Source organism: Podarcis cretensis (assembly GCF_951804945.1).
Source record: "Podarcis cretensis genome assembly, chromosome: Z".
NCBI lineage: Eukaryota > Metazoa > Chordata > Lepidosauria > Squamata > Lacertidae > Podarcis > Podarcis cretensis.
Genome location: NC_137184.1, coordinates 3,482,735 through 3,508,725, shown reverse-complemented (window position 1 = coordinate 3,508,725; position 25,991 = coordinate 3,482,735). Strand labels below are relative to the sequence as shown.

Genomic DNA, 25,991 nt, shown 5'->3' with positions numbered 1-25,991 from the left:
GAGCCCTCTCTAGCCTCCATCTATCCACATAAGCAAAATGAATTATGAGAGCTTAGGGATATATTCCAGCCAGGGGAAAACACTCCGCGGGCAAAGCAGGTTCAGTGGAGGTGAGTGGCCAGGGAAGCATTCAAAGGTTCAGACTCAAGAGGTGTGAATGGTGTGAAAGTGGCCTCAAACAATTAGGAAGTTCAAATGTGAAACATCAGTTTGTGTGTGTGTGTGTGTGTGTGTGTGTGTGTGGAAAGAAAGAAAGAAAGAAAGAAAGAAAGAAAGAAAGATAGAAAGAAAGAAAGAAAGAACGAAAAAGAAAGAAAGAAAGATGAAATGGCAAAAGACAGACGATAGATAAAGGTAAAGGTACCCCTGCCCGTACAGGCCAGTTGTGACCAACTCTATGGTTTGCACGCTCATCTCGCTCGAGAGGCCGGGAGCCGGTGCTGTCCGAGGACACTTCCAGGTCACATGGCCAACGTGACGAAGCTGCACTGGCGAGCCAGCACCAGCGCCGCACACGGAAACGCCGTTTACCTTCCCGCTAGGTAAGCGGTCCCTATTTATCTACTTGCACTTAGGGGTGCTTTCGAACTGCTAGGTGGGCAGGAGCTGGGACCGAACGGCGGGAGCTCACCCCACCACGGGGATTCGAACCGCCGACCTTACGATCAGCAAGTCCTAGGCACTGAGGTTTTACCCACAGCGCCACCCGCGTCCCCTCAGACGATAAATAAATCACCATTATTATTATTATTATTATTATTATTATTATTATTATTACCCCGCCCATCTGGCTGAGTTTCCCCAGCCACTCTGGACGGCTCCCAACCGAATATTAAAAACACAATATTTCCATAGGATTCAAAGGATAAGAAAAAGGGAAATGGACATATGTGCAAACAATGCAGCGTAAGTACAGTTTATAATTTTTAAAAAATTACAAAATATGCATGAATCCAAATTACAAAAAACCTTTCACACTACACAAAATGAATATAAACACGCAACCCCACATATACAACCACTCTCCTTACAATCACTACATCCCTCCATCCACTCAATTCTCATTCCAATAGAACACTCCAACATTGAAACAAGGAATAGCTAACCAATAATCTTGTACGGAAAAATAGGCCCACTAAATAAAAGCAACCCCACAGCAGCAGACCCCTCCCCCCCTCCCATTTCCTGCCCATGTTTCACCTGGCGTAATAAAGACGTCTCACCTAAGGACATTAAGGCCTTACCTTGAAGATGCCTCCCTTCTGCCAGGCAATCTTCTCAATGGTGTCACCCAAGATGCTGGTGTGGTCGATACCCAGAGAGGAAACCCCACACACAACCGGTTTCCTACAAGGAAGAGAAGGTGTGAGAAAGGCATCCCCTCTCCTTGGGCTTGGGGACTCTTCTGTATGCAAACCACAAGTCTCAGTGAATGGCAATGGGGTCCAAGTGCGCGCACACACACACACCTCTTTCGAGCAAACGCAGAGGTCAGTGCTCCACCTCCCCTTTACTCGCCATGCCTTGCTGAGGTAGCTTGCACAATGATAGGCCCATACAATGAGAATAGGACTGCTGCAAGCTAGCCCACAATTCCTGCAAGTTGGTGCTATTGTGCTATGTGGGGCAGGTGACCCGGCTCTAGAACTGCCTGCATTTCTCTCAGTTGCACCAGAAGAAAGGTGTACCAGCTAGCATGGGACCGACTGTCCAATTTGGTTCCTCCCTTCCCAAAACTGCCAGCATCAGCAGTCATTCTCCATCTTAAGTTACGTAATCTTGTCACACTCTGGTGACTGAACTTGCCTGTCTTTCTCTTCCTTCACATTTGTTTTGCCTTTTGTACCTTGTCCCTTAAGACTGTAAGCAATTATATATAACAACTACTTGCTGATATGCTGAAAGCCAGTGTGATGCAGTGCGGGGAAAACTGAGAGACCTGGGGCCGTATCTCCACTCAGTCATGAACCTCAGTTGGGTGGACCTGAGGCAGGATGCCTCTCTGCTTAACCCACCTCACCGGGTTGTTATAAGGACATAATGTGGAGTGGGAGGGCCATGTGCATTCATCATTAGCCCCATGGAGAAAAGGTGGGAAAGGAAATAAATAATAGTAATAATATAAATTAAGAAATGGAGCGTGCACACCAGTGGGAAATTGTTTGGTGAACTATGCCCACTCATTAGGGAAGCAAGAAACTGCTTAATGTTATTTTTTTATGAGATGACATTCCAAGCATTTCCCAACAAGAAGATGACGGCCATTTCAAACCACACACACATGCCCTACCTGATAATATTGGTGCAGTCATATGCACCACCAATGCCAACTTCCATGACTGCTAGGTCTACCTGAGAAGAAGAAAGGTGCGTATCAGCAAAGTACGTACACAGAGCAGGCACACTCCAGGGGAAGTTGGGCTACAGCTTCCATTGTCTCTGACCACTGGGTCATGCTGGCTGGAGCTGATGGGGGTTCAAGAGTTATGGAAATCCTCCAAGCTGGGGGAAGGTTGGCCTTAAAGACACATTCCGGGACTAGTGAGAGTCGGTCTCCAGCAACTTCTGGAGGGTGACATATTGGTTACCCCTGCACCATAAAGTGCAGCATGGAATCTCAAGGGGCGATGCATCCTTTATCCCTCTCTCGCTCTGAAAACTGGATAGACCTGTACCCACCCGGGAAGAATGGCAGATGAAGGTGATGGACTACATGGAACTGACGGAAATGACTGGCAGAATCCGAGACTAGGGAGAAGAGTCAGTGGAAGAAGACTGGAAGAAATTTAAAGATTATCTACAGAAATATTGTAAAATTAAGGAATGTTAGAAAGATGTTGGAATGAAGTTACATGGCTTTAGCAGAAATGTTATAAAGAATTAAGTATAATAGATTGTAATTGGATTAAAGGAAAAAATAATGTTAGAATTTGTTAAGTTAAATGATAGGACAGAAGTTTGAGGAAGATGGAAAGGATTTGCTGAAACAATCGAAGTGGAATACAAAAAAAGGGAGGTGTGAGGAGGTCGCTGAAACAAGTAAAAGAAAGATAATAACATTGAAAGTATAGGTTGTGTTTCTTTTTTCTTTTTTTAATTTCTTTTGTTTTATTTTTGTTATGTATATGTAATATTTTTGTTTTTGTATTGTATTGTATGGTTTTGTTATGTTTAATTCTTTTTCTTTTTCCTTTCTGTAACTTTCAAAACTTTAATAAATATTTTTTTTTTAAAAAAAAGAAAACTGGATAGACCTGAACAACACTATAAGGAGGGTGGCCACAGGTCCTTCTCTACAGAGGACAGTCCTCTATTTGAAACTGTCGTCTGTTGGAAGGTTGTCCAGTCAAATCTGATAACAAAGGTAGAACAGGATGGGGCCTTGAAGTTGTTCATCTATAGTTAGCACCTGGACAGCAGAGTAGGCAACCAATCACACATTCACAGTCTTCCACACTAAGGTGAGTTTTCCATTGAAATTACAGCCATTATCTCTAAAATTGCACTGACTCATATAATATTTGCATGTACTAATATGTATGCATCTATGCCCTCTTTTGTGGTGACAAAACATAAAAACAAGGCTCCTGTTCCAGGCTGTGCAAGCCCTAAGCAGAAGTACTCTTCTGAGAGGAACAGGGAGGAATGGCAATATTTTGCTGTAAATTCCATTTACCATGACCAGGAGCCATTGACAGGCTTCTATCTTCCACTAATCCAGGCTTTCTCAACCTCAGCCCTCCAGATGTTTTGAGACTACAATTCCCATCATCCCTGACCACTGGTCCTACTAGCTAGGGATCATGGGAGTTGTAGGCCAAAACATCTGGAGGGGCCAAGGTTGAAGAAGCCTGCACTAATCTGTCTGATCTCCTCTTCTTTAAAGGGCCATGCGAGCAATGCCACCAAGCTCCCTAGGAACATAGGAAGCTGCCTTATACCAAGTCAGACTATTGGTCCCACCTATTTCAGTATTTTCTACACTGAGTGGCAGCAAAGTTCTCCATGATTTCTGGCAGGATTCTCTCTCAGCCCAACCTGAAAACTAACCCGCCGTCTTCTGCATGCCTACCAAAAGCACGACCACTTCCTCCATGTCCGGCCCAGCACCTTAAAGGCCGATATGCCATAACTGGAATGTATCCATACACCATGCATTTAAAGCACTATGATACTACTTTAAACATGGCTTCCACCAAAGAATTATGGGAGCTACAATTCCTAGAGTTCCCTGTGAAGAAGGACTGATTTTTTAAACCACTCAGGCAACTGCAGCTCTGTGAGAGGAATAGAGGCCTCCTAACAATTCTCACCTTAAATGGACTACAGCTCCCATAATTCCTTGGGGGAAGCCATGGCTGTTCAAAGCAGAGTCATAGTACTTTAAATGTATGGTGTCAATGTGGCTTAGACCCAAAGTCTAAGCCTAGCCTCACTCTGGTCAACGTTAATGAATGAGTCTGCAAGGATTACCTTTTCCTGCAAGAAGACATGGAAAGCCATGATGGTGAGGAAACGGAAGTACGCAGGCATGGCTGGGTGTTCAGAAACCTTCGGAGAAAGCAAGCTGCGGGTTAGGAGGACTGCAATTCACCAATGAGCAATCTATACCCCAAAACAAAGCCTCTCTTTGTTCACCATTAATCAGCCAAACTGGGTTTCCTTGAGATGTGCACTCTGGACTCCATAGTGCAGGAGACTTTCAAACTGTTGTGCTTAGTCCAACAGCAAAGCTAGAATTAAAAAAAATTTCCCAGACAGTAGTCTTTTGTTTTCATACAGTTATGTCAATATAAAACCACCAACCACAAATCTATCAAAGCACACAACAATCAAAAGTTTCTTTTTTATTTAAATGCTCTTACAGCAAAAACAATCACTCATCAGAATTATGTGAACTATTTTCTCACTCAAACTTTATGCAACACAGTTCCAGAAATACTTTATAGCAACATTTTGCTAACTTTTGAATACTTTTATTTGATTTTTTAAAAAGAGGAATGGCTGAGAAATGTTTTAAATAAACCAAGATAATTTTAAAAATATATACAAAATGGCAAAAGTGACAGCTCTGAACCCACAAAATCACAACTCTAGGCAAAAATCTACTAATGGAAAACAATCATTTTGCCTTATCATTCCTTCTATTTCTAGCGTTCATGCCATTGATGAGTGTAGCCTAAACACCACCATCCATGCACAAGACAAAGTGGATCAGCAGACCTGCAGCAGTACCACAGGAAACCCCCAACACTCTCTTGAAACCAACCCAAAACAGGCCCACAAAGATTATGCATGATCAGCAGCCAGAGAATGACAACCGACTTGGCAGTCTGGTAATGGAATGGGAGATTCTGGGAAAAGGCCATTGCTGGCCATCAGGGAGAGTGAAAGGAGCCCCTCACACTGCAACACTGGTGGCGAACAGGTTCTGCTGCACTCACCTTGCTCTCCTCCAACCGATTATACACCTGCCAGAAGTACTTGCTGAACAGCTCCTTGCTGATGGGCTGCCCATTAATCCGGATCCTCTCGCGTACTTGAACCAGATGTGGAGAACTTTGGAGAAAAACACACAGAGAGGATTAAGCCCTAGACTCTGTGCGAATCCACCAAGCAGAGCCCAGATATCACTGAATGCCCTGCTGCATTGTTTCTCCTACAAATACTGGTGAAGGGCAGCTGAGGCACGCACTTGGGCACCCTCGTCGCTGCAGCAGTGCTGTCTCACGCCAGGATGCAAAGCAGCAACAAGTTGGTAACGGGTGTGAAAGGATGCACATCTGTATCTGCTGCCACCCCCAAAGCTCCCCTCCGCCCCGCTTGGCGCTGTCCTATCTCATCCCAGTCTCAGCATGGCCACTACACATGTTGTCCCACCTGCTCCCTTATAATAATAATAATTTATTATTTATACCCCACCCATCTGGCTGGGTCCCCCCAGCCACTCTGGGCGGCTTCCAACAAAACACTAAAATACAATAACCTATTAAACATTAAAAGCTTCCCTAAACAGGGCTGCCTTTAGATGTCTTCTAAAAGTTTGGTAATTTTTTTCTCTTTGAGATCTGGTGGGAGGGCATTCCACAGGGCGGGCGCCACTACCAAGAAGGCCCTCTGCCTGGTTCCCTGTAGCTTTGCTTGTCGCAGCGAGGGAACCGCCAGAAGGACCTCGGCGCTGGACCTCAGCGTCCAGGCAGAAAGATGGAGGTGGAGACGTGCCTTCAGGTATACTGGACCGAGGCCGTTTAGGGCTTTAAAGGTCAGCACCAACACTTTGAATTGTGCTGGGAAATGTACTGGGAGCCACTGTAGTTCTTTCAAGACCGGTGTTATGTGGTCTCAGCGGCCGCTCCCATTCACCAGTCTAGCTGCCGCATTCTGGATTAGTTGTAGTTTCCGGGTCACCTTCAAAGGTAGCCCCACATAGAGCGCATTGCAGTAGTCCAAGCGAGAGATAACCAGAGCATGCACCACTCTGGTGAAACAGTCCATGGGCAGGTAGGGTCTCAGCCTGCGTACCAGATGGAGCTGATAAACAGCTGCCCTGGACACAAAATTGACCTGGGTCACAGAATTGACAGAATTAACAAAACTATGATTCCCAGAGTGGTTTAATGGTCAACCCCTCTTCCCAGGAATCCTTGGAATTGCAGCTTTGAGGGGGAATAGAGACCTCCTAACAATTCACATCACCCTTGACAAATTACAGTCCCCTGCATTCTTTTTTGTGGGGTGGAAGCAATGGCTGTTTAAAACTGGTATCGTAGTGCTTTTAATGTATGGTGGGAATGTGAACCAAGAGAGGCCTAGCCAACCCAGCCCTCAACTCAGCAGCACCTACCTGTAGAAACCAGTCTTTAAGCCATAGTTGCGAAGAATACGTTCTGTGAAGGCACATGCTGAGCCCTGAGGTGGGGGAAAAGCGGGAAAGAAATTACTTAGTGGACAAAGGCAAGAAGGGAGGGAGTCCCTTCTTCTAGTAGGAGGGCAGGCTCAAGTTCTACCCACACGCTGCTGGTTAAAAAAGAAATCTGCGCAGGGACACATCTGTCTGGCAAGGGGAATCTGGACAAAATTGCTACCCAAGACAACTCAGGTGATTTGATACAGGAGCCCAAGTAATACATATACATAGCTGCTCATTCAAATGGGGGTTCATTTAGAATTGCTCATTAACTTACACTGTGGGTGGGAGGGTGGGGGAGTGAGAATACTATGAACCATCTGGCCAGGTTAAAGCCTGCAAATCAACCACCATCTAGATGTTTTCTAACCACCCCACCTTTCTAGGACATATCTGGTGCTTTTCCATTCATGAACTCTTCCTTTTGTTCTTCCTTCACAAGAAAAAGGATATTATTCCCATTTTACAGTTGGAGAACTGAGAGAGATAAAGATTTTGCCCAGGACCAAACAATGGGTAGCCCAGGAAATAATAATAATAAAAAAATAATAATAATGTGATTCTGGTGAAGGGCTGGCAAGAAATACAATACATAGCAACAATATTATGTCCTGCCCTTTTGGCACCCTAACCATAAACCATAAACACAACTGGAAAAACTAGAATGTTTTGCTTAAGAATGGCATTTCTTAAAAAAACAGTGTCTGGATTAAAAGAGCATGTTTTGTGTCCATGTATATCAGAGATAGTCAACATGGTGTCTTCCATATGTTGATGGTTAGACATGCTGGTTGGGACTGAGGTGAGTTGTATTTTAGCAGTGTCCGGTGGTGTCACATTAGCTACCCAATCACACAGAAAAGCCAGACTGAGTCAGCTCTTCAGACTAAGGCTGGGCGATGTTTGGTTTTCAACATTGCGATATATAACCAGCTAAACATCGTTATATACTAACATATCACGATGTCTGAAATAAGAATGGAATTCTATAACAAGGAGGTAACCTGCTTTTTAATAAAGGCTTGCTTTGTAATACGAAGGGAAGCTATTCAGAGGAAACCAACAACCTAAACACAAGAAAAATAAAAACAAAAAACACTCCCCCCCAACCCTGTGTAATCGCTAGTGGGGGTGGCTGGGAGGGAAGAGAAGGGAAGTGGGGGAAGCACATAAAGCAGCATAGGGTTCGGGAACAAATGTGTGAGAAAGCAGAAGGGCTAGGGGAGAACTGAGGAGAGTTCAGCGTAAGGGGAAGAAAATGGGAAACATACCGAGGGGGGGCATAGACACGAGGGAGACACAGACAAAATAGTCTTTCATAAAAGCTTTCCTGTACAGCCCCTGTATAGGAAAAGTTCCAAAGTGCCGAATCTGCCTGGCTCTGTGAAGGCGGCTTTAGGGCTCTGGCAGCATCCCAGAGCCCTTGTGACGCCTTCCCAAAACCAGACAAAAGGGATTTTGTAATTTTCCATAAAATTGACCCTGTGAGACCAATATTTGGCGCCTCCAAGTGGATCCTCACAGCTATGCATCTTCTCAATTTTGCGGCATCTCAGCACCACCTTCAGCTTGAGGGAGGCGGTGCCAGGGCTCTGGTAACATCCCAGAGCCCTAGAGCCGTCCTCCCAAGGCCAAACAAAATGGAAGGGCCTTTGTAATCTTCCATAAAATGGCGTCCTGTGGAGGCCAATCTTTGGCACCCCGCTTTGGGAAGGTGGTGTCAGGGCTCTGACAGCATCCCAGAGCCCTTGCACTGTCCTCCCAAGGCCAAACAAAATGGAAGGGCCTTTGTAATCTTCCATAAAATGGCGTCCTGTGGAGGCCAATATTTGATTCCCCGGCTTTGGGAAGGTGGTGCCAGGGCTCTGACAGCATCCCAGAGCCCTTGCGCGGTCCTCCCAAGGCCAAACAAAATGGAAGGGCCTTTGTAATCTTCCATAAAATGGCGTCCTGTGGAGGCCAATATTTGATTCCCCGGCTTTGGGAAGGTGGTGCCAGGGCTCTGACAGCATCCCAGAGCCCTTGCGCGGTCCTCCCAAGGCCAAACAAAATGGAAGGGCCTTTGTAATCTTCCATAAAATGGCGCCTGTGGAGGCCAATATTTGGGGCCCCCAAGTGGATCTTCTCAATTTTGCAGCACCTCAACACCACTTCCGGCTTTGGGAAGGTGGTGTCAGGGCTCTGACAGCATCCCAGAGCCCTTGCACTGTCCTCCAAAGGCCAAACAAAATGGAAGGGCCTTTGTAATCTTCATAAAATGGCGCCTGTGGAGGCCAATATTTGGCGCCCCCAACTGGACCATCTTGATTTCATACCACATTACGTCAGCACCCTGTGCAGAGAAACATCCAGTACTCCAAATCCCGCACTGCGGCTAAGCAAGGTGCCTGGCTTTGGGAAGGAAGCTGCAGGGTCCCAGAGCCCTCCGTCCGGCTTTAGGAGATGCAATACACTTGCAGCAAAATAGCAGAGTGAAATGCATGCAGCCCCCTCCCCTCCCGCTGCTTCTGTCCAGGGAGTAAGGATTGTTCCGTCTTCACAAACCCCTTCCACATGAGAGACATGTGTTGGTTAAAGTGAGATAAGGGATGGCTCTCCTGAGGTAACAAAACAGAAGCCCCTAAAAACCCACAGCTGAAGGACAACTTTGTTTCTCAGAAATCATCTTTTGAAGACCCACAATAAAGCGCAGTAGTTCCATTGTACCTTTTTGTACAATTCTGGGGCTCCACCACTAGAGGTGCAGTTAGGATTTTTGGGTGGCTGAAACAGCATAGCACTATGTAAAAATGAGAACAGAATGGTGGACTGGAAACAGCATTAAGTACCTACAGGAAAAGCAGGGCTTGTATGCACTCTCCTAGATAACAGAGAAAGTTCTGCTACTTGAAACGGCGTGGAGATTGACAGACTGAAATGAGCATCTGACATACACCGAGGCCAGAAATGAAAAGGGCTGCATGAGGGCTGGGCGATGTCTGGTTTCAGGATCGTGATATATCAACAGCTAAACATTGCGATATACCGATACAGAACGATGTCTGAAATAAGGATGGAACTCTGTAGAGGCAAACCGGGTAATCCCCTGGCAACTGCTACTACTTAGGGGTCTAAAACTTACAAAATTTAACTTCCCTTTAACATATTGCTATGGCTGTTATTGTATAATACAGGTAATTTTTAAATTAGCACATTTTCAAAAAAATTAAAGCTGTAGGAGTAATTAGTAGCATAGATATCAAAGGCAAGATGAGAAAATGTTCCCTAATAGACACGAGGGAGACACAAACACAGAAGGGGAGAAGGGAGGAAGGAGCCATTGGCTGTGAAATATTTTAAGCTGTTTTTAATTGTTTCAATTGTTTTAATGTAGAGTTTTAATTGGGGGTGTATTTCTTGGGGTGGGGGTAATTGTGAAATGCTCATGTTAGTTTGCATTTGTATTTTTAGCTTAGTTATTTATGTTAGTTAAATTATAAAAGTTATTTAAGGGGAGAGGGACAGGGCTGTCCCAGGAGTGGGTCCTAGCCAACATGTCTGGGGAAGGTTCCACGGGGGGGGGGGGGGGGGAGGAATGCATTGGGATAACCAATCTCAGTGATTGGGGCAGGAGGAGGAGTTGCTCCATGTCATTACCAAGGAGGCAGGTTTAGCCATTGCCTCCAGGTCTGGTCCTGACTAGAAGGATACAGGTATCAACCAGGGTGTCCCACATGACCTTAAGGTGCTGCTGTGCAATGCCAGGTCAAAGATTCATAAGACCACTGCCATCCATAATTTGAACATGGATGGAGGAGTTGACCTGGCACGTATAACAGAAACTTGGTTAGACATAGCAGATGTTCTTGCTCCTGCTTGTCTACCAGGTTTCTCTTATGCACAGCAACCCAGGGCATGTGAGTGGGAAGGGGGGTGGCAGTGATTTTTAGGAAGTTATTAGTTATCATCAGGTATCCTATTAGGGAGAGAGACCCAGTTTTCTGAGTCCATGTTCTAGAACTTAGGCAATAGGAGCAGTACAGCATTCCTATTGTGGACCTATCTCCTTGCTGCACCAAGGATTCCCTGCCAGAGCTGATTCGGGTCATGAGACATGTTCCCCTGGAGACGCCTAGTTTGGTTGTCCTGGGGCAGGGGTCTGCAACCTTTAAGACAAAAAGAGCCACTTGGACCCGTTTCCGACGAAAAAAAAACTGGGAGCTGCAAAACTCGTCATTATAAAAATAACTTTTTTGTCACTTTTTATTATTATTTCTTTGTTTGACCCCTCAGAATTACTCCTCCTCATAGAAATAAACGTTAAATTAACAAGTTACCTTTTGTTTGTGTGTGTTCTTCACTCCCCTTCAAAACAGTGACCAGCATGCATGCCCCTTACAATGTAGCGGGCGGGCGGGCGGGAAGGTGACGTCGGGACGGTGCGTGACTAACGCACGCACTGCCCCCATGCGACGTCACAGCCAGTACAGCGCCTGCCACAGTGGGGAGTGTCGGCGCGCACAATGTGCCTACTCCCCTCGCTAGTATCCGCCCCGGAGCCGCGGCAAAGGGGTAAAAGAGCCACATGCGGCTCCGGAGCCGCGGGTTGCAGACCCCTGTCCTGGGGGATTTTAACAATCATGCCGACATAACCTTACAAGGGGACTCTCAGGACTTTGTGTAAAGCATGGCCTCCATGGGGCTGTCCCTGAAAAGGTTTGCTCCAACCCATAGCCACGGACATGCCATAGACCTGGTGTTTACCTCTATGGATGTGGGTGATCTGACACTAAGTTCCAGTGGAACAAAAGAAGTGCCATGGTCAGAGAACTTCCTGGTGCAACTGGACTTCTCCGCGACCCTTCCCCTACACAGAGAGGTGAGACCAATTCAAATGGTCCATCCCTGCTACTTAATGGACCCAAATGGCTCCCAGAGAGTGGTAGGGGATGTATTATCCCATGCTGATTGCCTTTTAGTTGATTCCCTGGTGGCACACTGGAATGCAAACTGTCTGGCTCTGAAGTGTCCTCTGACTGCATGGAGCCTGGAAGGGCCCTGTGGTTTCCCCTGGAGCTGAAGGCAATGAAACAATCATTGAGATGGCTAGAGGGCCAGTGAAGAAAAACACATTCCAAATCGGACCAAACATAGGTTAGAGCTCAATATCTAGCCTACCAAGTGGACCTTCTTCACCACCTCTACTGCATCTGCAGAAAACAGTACTAGGAGACTCTTTCAGGTGGTTTGTAGCCAATTATTGCCCAATCCCATCTTTCATTCCTGGGCAAGATGATTGTGTGGTCCCTGAACAACTCCAGGTATGTCTGGAGGATGTGGACTATTTGGATCCCTTCCATTTGGGATTCAGGCCCCATCACAGGATGGAAACCGTCTTGGTCATGCTGGTCGATGATCTCCGGCGGGCTACGGACAAGGGTGAAAGCTGTTTCCTCGTTCCGCTGGATCTCTCAGCGGCTTTGATACCAATGACCATGGCATCCTTCTGGACCATCTAGGCAGGTTGGGAGCTGAGGGCACTGTTATGCAGTGGTTCTACTCCTTCCTCTTGGGTTGTGTCCATAAAGTGGTGTTGGGGGTCAATGTTTGGACTCCTGAGCATTCACTTGTGGGGTGCCACAGGGCTCTGTCCTCTCCTGCATGCTTCTTAGTATTTATATGAAGCCATGGACAGAGATTATCTGGGGGTTGGGGCTGGGCTGTCACCAATATGCTGAGGACACTCAGCTCTATCTGCTGATGGATGGCCACACCGACTCAGCCGCGGACACACTGACCAGATGCTTGGTAGCTGTGGCTGGATGGTTTCATGGCAGCCAATTGAAACTAAATCCTTCGAAGACATAGGTCCTATGGCTGGGTCGGGATGGCATGGGGATGAGGGACCAACTCCCTTCTCTTGCGGGGCCCCAATTAGTACCATTGTCTTCCGTTAAGAGTTTGGGTGTAATCCTTGATGCCTCCCTTTCCATGGAGGCGCAAGTTACAGCAACAGCCAAGGCGACATTTTTCCACCTTCGCCGCATCAAGCAGTTGGTCCCTTACCTTTCCCGCCCCGACCTGGCCACAGTGATCCATGCGACGGTCACCTCCAGACTTGACTACTGTAATTCTTTCTACGTGGGGCTGCCCTTGAAGCTGTCCCAGAAACTCCAGCGGGTGCAGAATGCAGCAGCGAGGCTCCTCACAGGGTCTCTGCCATGGAAGCATATTCACCTAGTGCTTTTCCAGCTGCACTGGCTCCCGGTGAAGCACAGGGTCAGATTTAAGGTGCCGGTTTTGACCTTTAAAGCCCTTCACGGCCTAGGACCCTCGTACCTACAGGACCACCTCTCCCGGTATGCCCCACGGAGAGCCTCAAGGTCCATAAATAGCAACACCCTAGTGGTCCAGGGCCCTAAGAAAGTTAGATTAGCTTCAACCAGAGCCAGGGCTTTTCAAGACTGGCTCCAGCCCGGTGGAACGATCTGCCTCATGAGACCAGAGCCCTGCAGGATCTGATTTCTTTCCGCAGGGCCTGTAAGACAGAGTTGTTCCGCCTGGCCTTTGGCTTGGAGCCAATTTGATTCCCTCCCCCTCTTTCTTTTTTCTTTTTCCTTTCTCCTCCTGTGATGATGCTGCATTTTAATATTTTAATATTTTAATGTTTCAATATTTTAATTGTTGTATTTTAATCTTGTTTTTAAGTTGTATTCATTCAACTTGTTTTTATTATTGCTTGTTAGCCGCCCTGAGCCCGGCCTTGGCTGGGGAGGGCGGGGTATAAATAAAAATTATTATTATTATTATTATTACCTCTCATATAAATCAGAACCAGTGAAGGCAGTGAACATCCTGTGTGGGTATCTGTAGACAATTGGGCGATGGATGGCAGTCAATATAATGAGGTGGAATCCCGACAAGACAGAAGTATTGGGGGACGGAGGAGGGCCAGTGTGGGAAATGCCCTGGTCTTGAATGGGGTAACTGTGCCTCTGAAGGTCCAGGTACACAATCTGAGGGTCTTTTTAGATGCACAACTGTCCATGAAGATGCAGGTCAATTTTGTATCCAGGGCAGTTGTCTACAAGTTCCATTTGGTACACCAGCTGCAACCCTATCTTCCTGTGCACTGTCTTGCCAGAGTGGTACATGTTCTGGTTATCTCCCACTTGGACTACCACAACATGCTCTATGTGAAGCTAACTTTGAAGATGACTTGGAAACTATAACTAATCCAGAATGTGGCAGCTACACTGGTGACTGGGAGCGGCCGCTGGGACCATATAACACGGGTTCCAGATGATCTGCACTGGCTCCCAGTACGTATCTCAGCACAACAAGTGTTGGTGTTGACCTGTAAAGCCCTAAATGGCCTCAACCCAGTAAACTTGAAGGAGCATTTCCACCCCTGTTGTTTAGCCTGGACACTGGATATAGCTCTGAGAACCTTCTCTGTGAGAAGTGAGGTTACAGGGAACTAGGCAGAGGGCGTTCTCGGTAATGGCGACCTCCCTAGGAATGCCCTCCTGTCATATGTCAAGACATTTGAAGGCAGTCCTGTATAGGGAAGCTTTATAATGTTTGATTATGCATTTATATTTCTTGGAAGCCACCCAGAGGGGCTGAGGCAACTCATTCAGATGAGTGGGGTACAAATATTATTATAATAATAATAACAACAGTTGTTGTTGTTGTTAAAGAAGCTTAAAAAGAGGGCAAGGTTTATTTTTATTTTCTTTAACTCAGAAGTAAATAGCCCAGTTTATTTTTCCACGGGACTAGCAGCAGCTTTCAAGAGAGCCCCAGCTGAGGGCAGCAGCAGTTCAAATGGCAGGGCTGGGCAACAACTGGAAGGGGGTCTGGGGAGGCGAGGCCGAAAGGGCTTCCTGCTCTTGTGAGGACCCCGGTATGGCTCGGGTGTCAGGGTCTTGTGGGCAAGCAGAGATAGCCCAAAGAAAGAGGAAGGAAGGGAAAAGGGACTCCCAGCAAGAAGCTTGGAGCTAGCTCGGACTGCGTCTCCCTCAACCGCCTACCAGCCTGGCGCCTGCACTTAAAACAAGAAGCTCATGAGGAAAGTTCCCAGGTAGGCTGCTTTCTTCAGCACCTGCTCTTGTGATTCGCTGCAGGAGACAGAGGAGAGTTGAGGGGCAGCAGGAATCAGGAGAGGAGCAATGACCAAACTCACGGTTTTTCCCACATCGTGATTTTTGAATAGCACATGCACGCATTGTGAGTCACGATATATCACCACATCAAATACTACGAAACCATTACCACGAGGTGGACTTCAGACTGGTTTTGGACAATACTGATGCATCGCCAAGCCATACGTCATTCAAACACTCTGGAACTGAGCACTCTCAATTCCCCACAGCAAACTGCCCCACATTTCCCCCATCTGTCAAGGCCTTTGGAGCTATTCCAGGTATTGCTTCCCCCCTGCAACCCCTTTCACCTTGCCCTTCGTCCCAGTGACGTGAATGATGTTCAGTTGATCCAGGTCTTCGACCTGCCGGAGAAAAAGTGAATGAACCTTTCAGTTTAGCTGTTCAGGTACTCGCCCGCCGCCCCACCTCATCAGTGCAGGCAGCAATGGCTGCTAATAGACAGCCCTCCCTCTCCCCCATCCCATCAGTAACCCCAGAAAAATCAAGACTGCATCACATCATGACCAGGGGCCTCCCAAAAGCTTCCCAACCTCCTCACCTTCAATCCACTTCGTTCCAAAAAACCTTTCATGGCTTCCAGCTGCGCCTGGGGGTCTCCTCGCTCCCGTTTCACTTGTTCCAGGTAGCTGGCGTTCGTCTGGAGCGTATTCAGAGTCCGAATGGCATCCTAGAAGGCATATGAGGCAGTGGTTAATTGCTTCCCCCCTTTTGGTCAGCCTTGTAAATAACCACACAGCAGTTACTAGCCTGCAAAGACAGTTGACTGGCTGGCTGAGGAGGAAGGGGAAGCACTACTCCTTATTCCATGGGAACAGAGGGAACTGACTTGTACAGAGACCACAGGGTTCATCTACCTCAGAGCTGTCTACACTGCCCGGCAGATGCTCCCTAGGTTGTTCCCAGACCTACTTAATGATCCCAAGGACTGGACTTGGGAACCTACTACAAGCAAAGCACATGCTCTACCCACTGAGCTATAGCCCATCAGCTTTCTATGCTGGGCGTGGAAGGGAATCAGAGCACCCCATATTTCCTCCACCAACCCACTCACTCGCCTGCACACAATTCATTGTTGGCTATTGCAACCAGGCTGGTGCCTGAACGCAAGACCTGTTTTTCATCCTTCTGTTATGGAAAACAAGAAATCAACCACTCCAGGTCAATGCTAACAATCTCCTCTCTGCCCCATTCATTCCAAAAATTAACCTCGAATTGTGATGCCCCTGTCCATGGTTCCAGATTCCCACTGCGCACTCCAGTGGCGGCAAGAAAGCAGGGGACAGGAGCACAGGAACCTCTTTTCTTAACGCCTGCTTTCCAGCTGGTCCTCTGCCTTTTCATGTCTGAATTCTGCCACAGGCGGCAGGTCCGCTGGAGAATCCGCACCCTATCCCTCTTGAGAGAGGAATCTGCCTTCCTTGCTCCTCTGAACGCACCAGTAGTTCCATGCACGTGGTCAGTGTTTACACCCCCCCCCAACAAACAAGATAATGACCTTCCTGTAGCTTATGACACATGTGCCTCTCCCTCAACAGCTCAATCACATGTCTAGGGGCGTAAAGTACCAGTTAACTCAAAGCACATTAAAAAAAACAAGCCAAGAAACAGAAAAAGCACAGGCTCTTCCTGCCTCCACCAAGCAAACTGTACGGGCAGTGAGGGAAGCTGGCACATTGCCAACATGGCCATCAATGAACTCAGGCCACAGAGCAGTCAAAGAGAAAGGAGCTGGGGACTCAGCAAAAAGATACGAACCCAGTGGCTATTAGCAAAGCTGCTGGTGTGCTCAAAATGAGCACACATTTTAAAAGGCAGATAAGTAATCTTATGACTGGGAGGAGGGAAGAGGAAATCAAGAGCATAGCTGTCAACTTTCCCCTTTTCTTGCGAGGAATCCTATTCGGAATAAGGGAATTTCACTTTAAAAAGGGAAATGTTGACAGCTATGATCAAGAGAAGCATCAGAGAGGAGACCCTGACCGAAGACAAAACTTTTATCTTCCCTCTAAGGCACTTTGGAAGAGTTATGAAGATTTTTGCAGGATGTGTTTAATTTATTACATATTTATTTCATAAGATTTATACACCACTTGATTGTACAAAAAAAAAAAAAAACCCTCAAAGTCATTTACAAAAAAAAAAGTAAAATCAAGAAAAAAACACAACCAAACCTTAAAAAGTATACAGAAGTGAAAATACTAAAACAGATTAAAATTACTTCTACTTTCTAAGCATCCGGGTAGGCTTGGCAAGCACGAAAAAGAGTAGAGTGAAGGCTCCTGCTTGAATTCAATAGGCCAGGAGTTCCATAGTGTTGGCATTGCCACACTAAGCGATTGAAAGACGGGTGTTGTTTGGCACCTGTAGCAGCACCAATCCCACTGTACAAAGCGAGTGGGCACACGTGGGGCAAGGAAATCTCATGAGTAAACAGGTCCAAGCTGTTTTGCTACCCAAGTTTTTCTTCTGTTTTACAGGGCACGATTTGCAGATTTTTGTATGCTTTTTATTGTAATACAGTGGTACCTCGGGTTAAGTACTTAATTTGTTCTGGAGGTCTGTTCTTATCTTGCCTGATACTGAGATTTGTAGTGGGACTGAGAAATTATGGTGAACAAACTCCATGAAGAAGGTGGTGTTGAATAATTGGCCCCAGGTGGACCAGAAGGAAAGCTCAGCAAGCTATTCATTCTGTCCTTTTAATAAGCCTGAAAATGACTTAAAATGTTCATAGTACAGCTTCCTTTTCTGTCAAAATGATGTACACCAGGGGTAGAAAATCAGCCCCAACTCAAACTCCCATCAGCCCCTGCCAGCATTCCTAAGATGCTGGGAGTTGTAGTCTGACAACAGCTGGGAGGTCAGTTTCCCCAGAGAACTGCTTCCTCTCACATGAATGCCAAGATCATCCTAAATTTGCCATCTTAAAAGTTAAATGGTAATGGACTGGAAGAGAGCCAACAAACTGAAGCTTGATCCAGATAAGACTGGTCACGCTAGTCGATGATCTCCGGCGGGCTAGGGACAAGGGTGAAAGCTGTTTCCTCATTCCGCTGGATCTCTCAGCGGGTTTTGATACCATCAACCATAACATCCTTCTAGACCATCTACAGGGGCAGGGAGCAGTGTTTTGCAGTGGTTCCGCTCCTTCCTCCTGGGCTGTGTCCAGAACATGGTGTTGGGGGATAAGTGTTCAGACCCCTGGGCTCTCACTTGTGTGGGGTGCCTAAGGTTTCGTCCTCTCCCCCATGCTTTTTAACATCTACATGAAGGAGCTGGGAGAGATCATCAGGGGATTTGGGCTGAGTGTTCATCAGTATGCGGATGATACCCAGCTCTACCTCTCCTTTAAATCAGAACCAGTGAGGGTGCTGAAGGTCCTGTGTGAGTGTTTGGAGGCAGTTGGTGGATTTATGGCAGCTAACAGATTGAGGTTGAATCCTGACAAGACATAAGTACTGTTTTGGGGGGACAGAGGGTGGGCTGGTGTGGAAGACTCCCTGGTCCTGAATGGGGTAACCGTGCCCCTGCTCAGGTTTCGGTGTTCCGTTGCGCCAGAAGTGGTTTAGTCATGCTGGCCACATGACCCGGAAAGCTGTCTGTGGACAAACGCTGGCTCCCTCATCCTGAAAGCCAGATGAGCGCCGCAACCCCATAGTCGCCTTTGACTGGACTTAACCATCCTTTACCTTTACCTTTTACCTTGGAGGGAAACAAGCTCCTTACCTGCTTTCTGCAGAAAAGCAATTTAAGTGGACAGGGATAGAAGCATGTTCAAAAATAGGCTGCATATCTCTGCTACAAGCTGGTGGGTAACAGGGCTATCCACTGCTATAATAAGCAACTTCCTCATTTGCCTTGTATGTGAGATACTGTACTTGCTGGCACAGGGATGCAGGATTACAATACGCACGCTGAGCTCACGAGGCGAGGTGAAGATCAGGCTATTCCCGCGCAAAGGTGGTCGGACTGTGCGCTCGTAGAAAGGCATTGCAAGCAAAAGGTCCCATGTCCAATTTAAAGGACTCTCGAATGAGGGCTGTGGAAATCCCTTGCCTTAAGCTCTGGAGAGCTGCTGCTCGTCCGTGTAGACCAGGAGTCAGCAAACGTTTTCAGCAGGGGGCCCGTCCACTGTTCCTCAGACCTTATGGGGGGCCAGACTATATTGGGGGGGGACGGGAATGAACGAACTCCTATGCCCCACAAATAACCCATTTATTTTAAATAAAAGGACACATTTTACTCATGTAAAAACACGCTAGTTCCCGGACTGTCCGTGGGCTGGATTTAGAAGGCGATTGGGCCGGATCCTGCCTCTGGGCCCTAGTTTGCCTACCCATGGTGTAGACCAGCGTTTCTCAAGCTGTGGGTCCCCAGATGTTGTTGGACTACAACTCCCATCATCCCTGAGCTCTGGCCTTGCAAGCTAGGGGTGATGGGAGTTGTAGTTCAACAACATCTGGAGACCCACAGCTTGAGAAAGGCTGGTGTAGACTATGCTGAGCTAGATGGAACAAATGCCCTGGCTCAGCATATGGCAGCTTCAACCCATACAGAAGCAAGAGGGCTGGAATTTTATTTTCTCTTTAAGTGAAGGGCCATAGCTCAGTGGTGGAGCATCTGCTTCCAGGCGGAAGGCCCCGGCGGGTCCCTGCCTGAAACTCCAGAGAGCTATTGCCAGCCACTAGGCTAGACTGTCAGTGGTCCGACTCAGGATAAGGAAACTTCCTGAATTCTGAGGGAAGCTATGTACTCCTACGCAACCAAGCAGCAGCCAACCACTCCTTCACAACATGTCACTAGTGTAGTGTTCTCCTGTTTTCCTTCTTATCTCTCCTCCCACCTCCAAATTATAGGTTATGATCAGCTGGCGTGGCCTAATAAAGAAACAGCTAGATTTAGTACAGTGGACGTTGGGTTTTGAGTTTCACCTCAGGCAGGCAGTCCTTTGGCCAGATGAGGGCATGCTGAGGGCCAGGCTGCGTCAAGTTTAAGAGGCCCCACGGAATAACACACACTGATTTACATTTGCACTGATGCAGAGGTGAGGATGAAACAAAAAATGAACCATCAAACTAAACAACCTGTCTACCTTATTCTTTCTTACTTAGCTTATATGACGATGTTTAATGTACACAAGATCGTATCAGATTGATAATGGCTCTTTTAGAGTCTGTTCCTCCACCACCCATGTCCTTTACAAAACAAAAACAAAAACCAATTATGTGAAACTTGAAATTTATCAGGCACCGCAGCCAGCTATGTAAAATGGGTACAAAGATCTCAGGCCCCAAGCACACATTATGTATTTATTATTATTTATTCAATTTATATCCTGCTCCTTCTGAAGGAGCCCCAGGTGGCAACCAGAGCATTAATAATTTTAAAGACTTTTTTAAGACTTCTAAAAACAATTAAAAACATTAGATTTCACTCAACTAAGTTTTCTTGACAGCAGACACACTGAAATTGATATACCCTAGTTAAAAAGGTAAAGGTAACGGACCCCTGACAGTTAAGTCCAGTCACGAATGACACTCATCTCACTTTACAGGCCAAGGGAGCCGGCGTTGGTCTGCAGACAGTTTTTCTGGGCCATGTGGCCAGCATGACTAAGCCACTTCTGGCACAACGGAACACTGAAACCAGAACAGCGCATGGAAACACTGTTTACCTTCCCGCCGGAGCAGTACCTACTTGCACTTTTTGGTGTGCTTTCAAGACTGCTAGGTTGGCAGGAGCTGGAACAGAGCAACAGCAGCTCACCCCGTCGCGGGGATTCGAACCGCCGACCTTCTAATCAGCAAGCCCAAGAGGCTCAGTGGTTTAGACCATAGCGCCACCCACATCCCTATACCCTAGTTCGACATATCTATTGAGTAGGGCCAATATAACTTCTATTGAGTAGTTACCATGAATATCCCAGCAGGGAGTGACATGCTTGTAAAGGCAAGTTGATAAAGATGCCTCAGGCGGCAATAGGCCAGGAGCAGGCAATGTGCTAAAAGCACTCTTGCTTCTAGTTCTGGCCACATTCATCACTTTCTCGCTTCTCCTCCACCTCACCCAACTCACATGCAGGGCCATGAGACAATGCACTGACTATACTGCTTAAGGCTGCACATTTGGAAAAATACTCAATGTTAAAAAGAAGCAGAAAATAGTTCCCCGGAAGCAGACAGGAAAGGTAGGATATAAATGTAGTAAATTAAAATAAAAATCAGTACAGTGGTACCTCGGGTTAAGTACTTACCGTATTTTTCGATCTATAAGACGCACCAGACCACAAGACGCACCTAGTTTTTGGAGGAGGAAAACAAGAGAAAAAATATTCTTTATCTCAGACGCCAGAACAGCAAGAGGGATCGCTGTGCAGTGAAAGCAGCAATCCCTCTTGCTGTTCTGGCTTCTGGGATAGCTGTGCAGCCTGCATTCGCTCCATAAGACGTACACACATTTCCCCTTACTTTTTAGGAGGGAAAAAGTGAGTCTTATAGAGCAAAAAATACGATAATTCATTCCGGAGGTCCGTTCTTAACCTGAAACTGTTCTTAACCTGAAGCACCACTTTAGCTAATGGGGCCTCCTGCTGCCGCCACGCCGCCGGAGCATGAATTCTGTTCTCATCCTGAAGCAAAGTTGTTAACCTGAAGCACTATTTCTGGATTAGAAGAGTCTGTAACCTGAAGCATATGTAACCTGAAGCGTATGTAACCCGAGGTACCACTGTATAGATTTTTACTCAATGCTCTCTTACTGATATGTGTAGTTTCTATCTGTGGGGAGATAAGACAATTAGGCCTGGACAATTTTTCTATATATTATTTAAAGTCCACCCTCTCTCACCACCACGGAAATACAACAAGTGAACAGTAAGAGAGCCCATATAAGTAATGCTGACCCTGCCACTAAGTAGAAGAATAGAAGCATAACCACCGGACCCCACCCCACTCACCATTCCCCCCTCCCCTCTTTCTTTCTTTCTTTCTTTCTTTCTTTCTTTCTTTCTTTCTTAATTGTTTAAACCAGTGATGGCCAAATTTGCCCCTCCAGCTGTTTTGGGACTACAACTCCCATCGTCTCTAGCTAACAGGACCAGTGGTCAGGGATGATGGGAATTGTAGTCCCAAAACAGCTGGAGGGCCAAGGTTGGCCTCCACTGGTTTAAGCCAATTCATGAACCAAGAACCTGCACACGGACCACTAATAATGAAACATATGTTGTAGATACTTTTCCACATTTATCATGCTATTTTTGTGATACAGTGGTACCTCTGGTTTCAAACGGGATCCGTTCAAGAGGCCCGTTCGAAACATGAATAGAACGCAACCTACAGTGGTGCGTCTGTGCACATGCAGGTTGCAATTTGCCACTTCTGCACATGACGTCATTTTGCACGCCTGTGCATGCGCAAGCAGCGAAACCCGGAAGTAACCCTTTCCGGTACTTCTGGGTCGCCGCAGGACGCAACCTGAAAAAACATATCACGAAGCAAACGTAACATGAGGTATGACTGTATACAAATGACATGAGAAAACTTGGTATACTTGTTTGCATAACATTATTCTTGTTTATAAAACCCAATTAAGAAAAAAAAGTCCACATCATGATAGCTTTTGCATAACATTCTACCTGGAGATATATTGCTAATCATGTGGGGAAAACCGTGAAGCTGATTGTCACTATGCTCATAATTCCCACAAATTGTATAGCTTTGCTGGCTTAGCTCTCTCCTGCAGGGGGCAGCAAACCACAAGAGCAGGCACTCACAAATGAAGGCAGAATGACTGGGAACTACAGTATCCTTAGAGCAGACACCATAATTTTTTTGTTTTAGAACTAGGCTAGGAGCACGAGGCTGGTAGGTTATGTTGTTTAAGCCTCTTTCCCTCCCTCCTCTCTCTGTGTGTGAGAATGCATGCACCCGTCTGCGGCAGCCTTGTCAGAGCTGGCTTCCTCTCCCTATTAACACGCCTCTCTCCTTGGCAAAAAATTGTCCGCATTGAGCTGCTCTGATGAAATCGATTAGGAAATCCCTTTCATCCTCATTCCACCTTCCCACCCTGCCTCCGACAACTTTGTGAAGGGAGTGGAGAAGCCGGATAGGCTTAAAAACAAATAAAAAACCACAGATCTGCTGCCAGCTCCTGCTTCACAAACCAGGTTGCATGGCGAATGTTTGCCTAAGTAAGATGCAGAATCGCTTCCACCAAAACTACCCTCCCAAGCTTAGGAAGCAGCTCATGAGGTGGTGGTGGTGATTTTGGAAGAAAAAGTAGGGGTGGGATGGGGAGGGGAGGGGATATGTGAGGTGTGGAGTGTGTCATGGGGGGGCATGTGTAAATTACATGCGTGAATTACTGTACTGCATGTGTAAATTACTGTAAATTACAGTGGTACCTTGGGATAAGTACTTAATTCGTTCTGGAGGTCTGTTCTTAACCTGAAGCACCACTTTAGCTAATGGGGCCTCCCGCTGCCGCCGCACCGCCAGAGCACGATTTCTGTTCTCATCCTGAAGCAAAGTTCTTAACCTGAAGCACTATTTCTGGGTTAGTGGAGTCTGTAACCTGAAGCGTATGTAACCTGAAGCGTATGTAACCTGAGGTACCACTGTACTTAAATAACTCTTAAATTAGTTGAAAATAATTTTTTTATCATATGCAAGTAATTAACATTATTTTACTAAATCTAATGCCCTTAAAACTACATAGAACATTAATATATTCTCCAGAGATCTTTAATGGTTTAGCTGAAGCATGAAATCATGAGTTTATTTTTATTTATACATCAAATTTAAATCCCCCCCCCCCCCCGGGAATATTTTCCCAGATTATTTGTATTCACTATGATTAAAGGTTAGTAAAAATGTATCTGCTTTAGTAGCAGTAGTAGCAGTTGTCAAGACATTACCATGTTTGCTTTCCATCCTTGTTTCAGACATTGTGATACATTGGAATATCGCAATGTTTAGGTAGTGATTTATTGCGATGTTGAAAGCCAAATATTGCCCAGCCCTGTGGACAATGCCTGAAAAATTCAACTGACACACGGGTGGCTAATCAGTGGCTCTCAAGATATTGATGGACTCCGGCTCCCATCTGCCCCAGTCAGCTTGGGAAAAGGTCAGGAATGGAAGATGTGGTTTAACAACATATTGAGGACACCAGACTGGCTGCCTTTTGGGATACAGCGTTTAAAATGGATGGACGGACACACACACAAAAAGGCATTGAATGTTAACCTGAAACAAGTTAAGTGGCTACAAAAAAAAAAACCCTGTGGGGCCAATTGTGGTGTGGGAAGCATAAAATCACAACAAAATCGACCACTGAGAACAGGGAATGCTTCCTCAGAGCACTACTACTGCCACCTGAGTCCAAAATGTGCTTGCTAGGGGCTGATGGAAACAGTTCAAAACATCTGGAGGGCACCAGTCAGTGAAGGCTGGGTTGTGGGGCCAGCCAGATCAACAAAAGAGCACACCACTTTGCATACAAAAGCCCCCTCCCCAAGTTCAGCCCCTCGAATTGCCACCTAAAAAAAACGGACCACAGACATCTGTTGCTGAGGTCTTAAGAGCAGGGAACGTGCAACCCTCCAGGCGCTGCTGGACTCCCTTCATGCCTTGCCAGAAAAGCCAGCAGCAAAGGATGATGGGATTTGGAGTCTAAAAACATGTGGAAGCACATGCCTCAAGAGAGCCAGGTCTTCCGATCACCTAGCTATATCTCCCTCCCTTGTTTTAAAAGTGATTTGCTTCTAACTGACAAACATGTACTCCAATTTTGCTTTCTTTTGTTTGCGGTTACTGTTTATCTGTGGAAAAACTAATACAACTACCTATTTCAAAATTATAATAGTAGTAGTAGTAGTAGTAGTAGTAGTAGTAGATTCGCCACTATAGTTTTGTTCCTTCCCTTTCTGGCTCGGAATCTACTGCGCAAGAAAGTACAGTATAAAGTCGGGTCCCCGTCCCCTCCGCAATGTGCAATACATTCGGCTTCGAATGCAATTCATTCCTTGCGTCTGCAAGTCGCCAGGGCTGAACTTGAAAAATAAAAGGTAGGGAGACAGCCTATAAAACTAACGTAAAGAAATCCAATTAATATCCAGCACTAGAATCCCCCCTACACATGAACACACCAATAAAACAAAACAAAACAGGACTGCAGCCCAGAAAGCTAATGCAACGGAAAGAAACCGAATTAAAATTCGGTGCCAACGTTAGAAATCACTAACCACGCGCACACCAATGAAATGAAATGAAATATGAAACAAAGCAAAACAGGGAAGCAGCTCAAGCAGGCGTCCACGCCGCAATCTTTTTTGGCGCGCGCAAAAAGCATTCCTGCTTACTCGTGGCTGCCCGGACGCTTAGAAATGCTGGTGCGAATTTTAAAACTGGTTTTTCCTTGTTTGCTTGTTTAATATCTTTAACTTTCAAAAGCGGGGTCGGGGGGAATTGCATGTGTGTGTTTTACTGCCGAGGCTTCCGTTGCTTTGGGGGGGGGGGGAGTCGCTTGCACTCCCCCTTCACGGAACCAGCCCACCGACCAATAGTTGCAGCAGGTGCGAGAGTGGGAAGAGGATCCCTGCCTGCCCTCCGGCTGACGCAACCCCCGCCGGGCTTGCGAGGGGGTCTCCGGCGCCCCGGCGCTGCCTCACCTGGTACTCCATCCTGGGCGCGTGGGCCGGGCGGGCGCTGAGCCACCTCCGGGCGCCCAGACGGGGAGCCAGCACCCGCTGCTGGAGGAAGGCCAGGTGCAGAGCGCGGACCCGGCGCGAGCCCATCGCAGGCGCCTCCCCCCCAAAGCACAACTTCCCCAAGCCGATCGTAAGCCGCGGCCGCACCACGCCGCGAAACCGTCCCGGCTGCGCGCAGGCGCGGAAGCGGCCCTGAAGCCGGAGCGGCCATCTTTGCGGGTGGTAG

At 46.8% G+C, this 25,991-nt stretch overlaps 1 protein-coding gene across 1 annotated transcript in view; it reads right to left on the bottom strand.

The window, feature by feature from the left end:
• The window catches only part of FPGS (folylpolyglutamate synthase), a 45,361-nt gene extending 19,370 nt beyond the window's left edge, over positions 1–25,991 (bottom strand). Inside the window, 9 exon segments of the mRNA XM_079962085.1 lie at positions 1,245–1,347; positions 2,291–2,352; positions 4,474–4,551; positions 5,445–5,559; positions 6,845–6,909; positions 15,345–15,398; positions 15,596–15,724; positions 25,727–25,870; positions 25,872–25,991. Of these exon segments, the coding sequence (XP_079818211.1) occupies positions 1,245–1,347; positions 2,291–2,352; positions 4,474–4,551; positions 5,445–5,559; positions 6,845–6,909; positions 15,345–15,398; positions 15,596–15,724; positions 25,727–25,870; positions 25,872–25,976 (855 nt within the window). The 5' untranslated portion in view covers positions 25,977–25,991.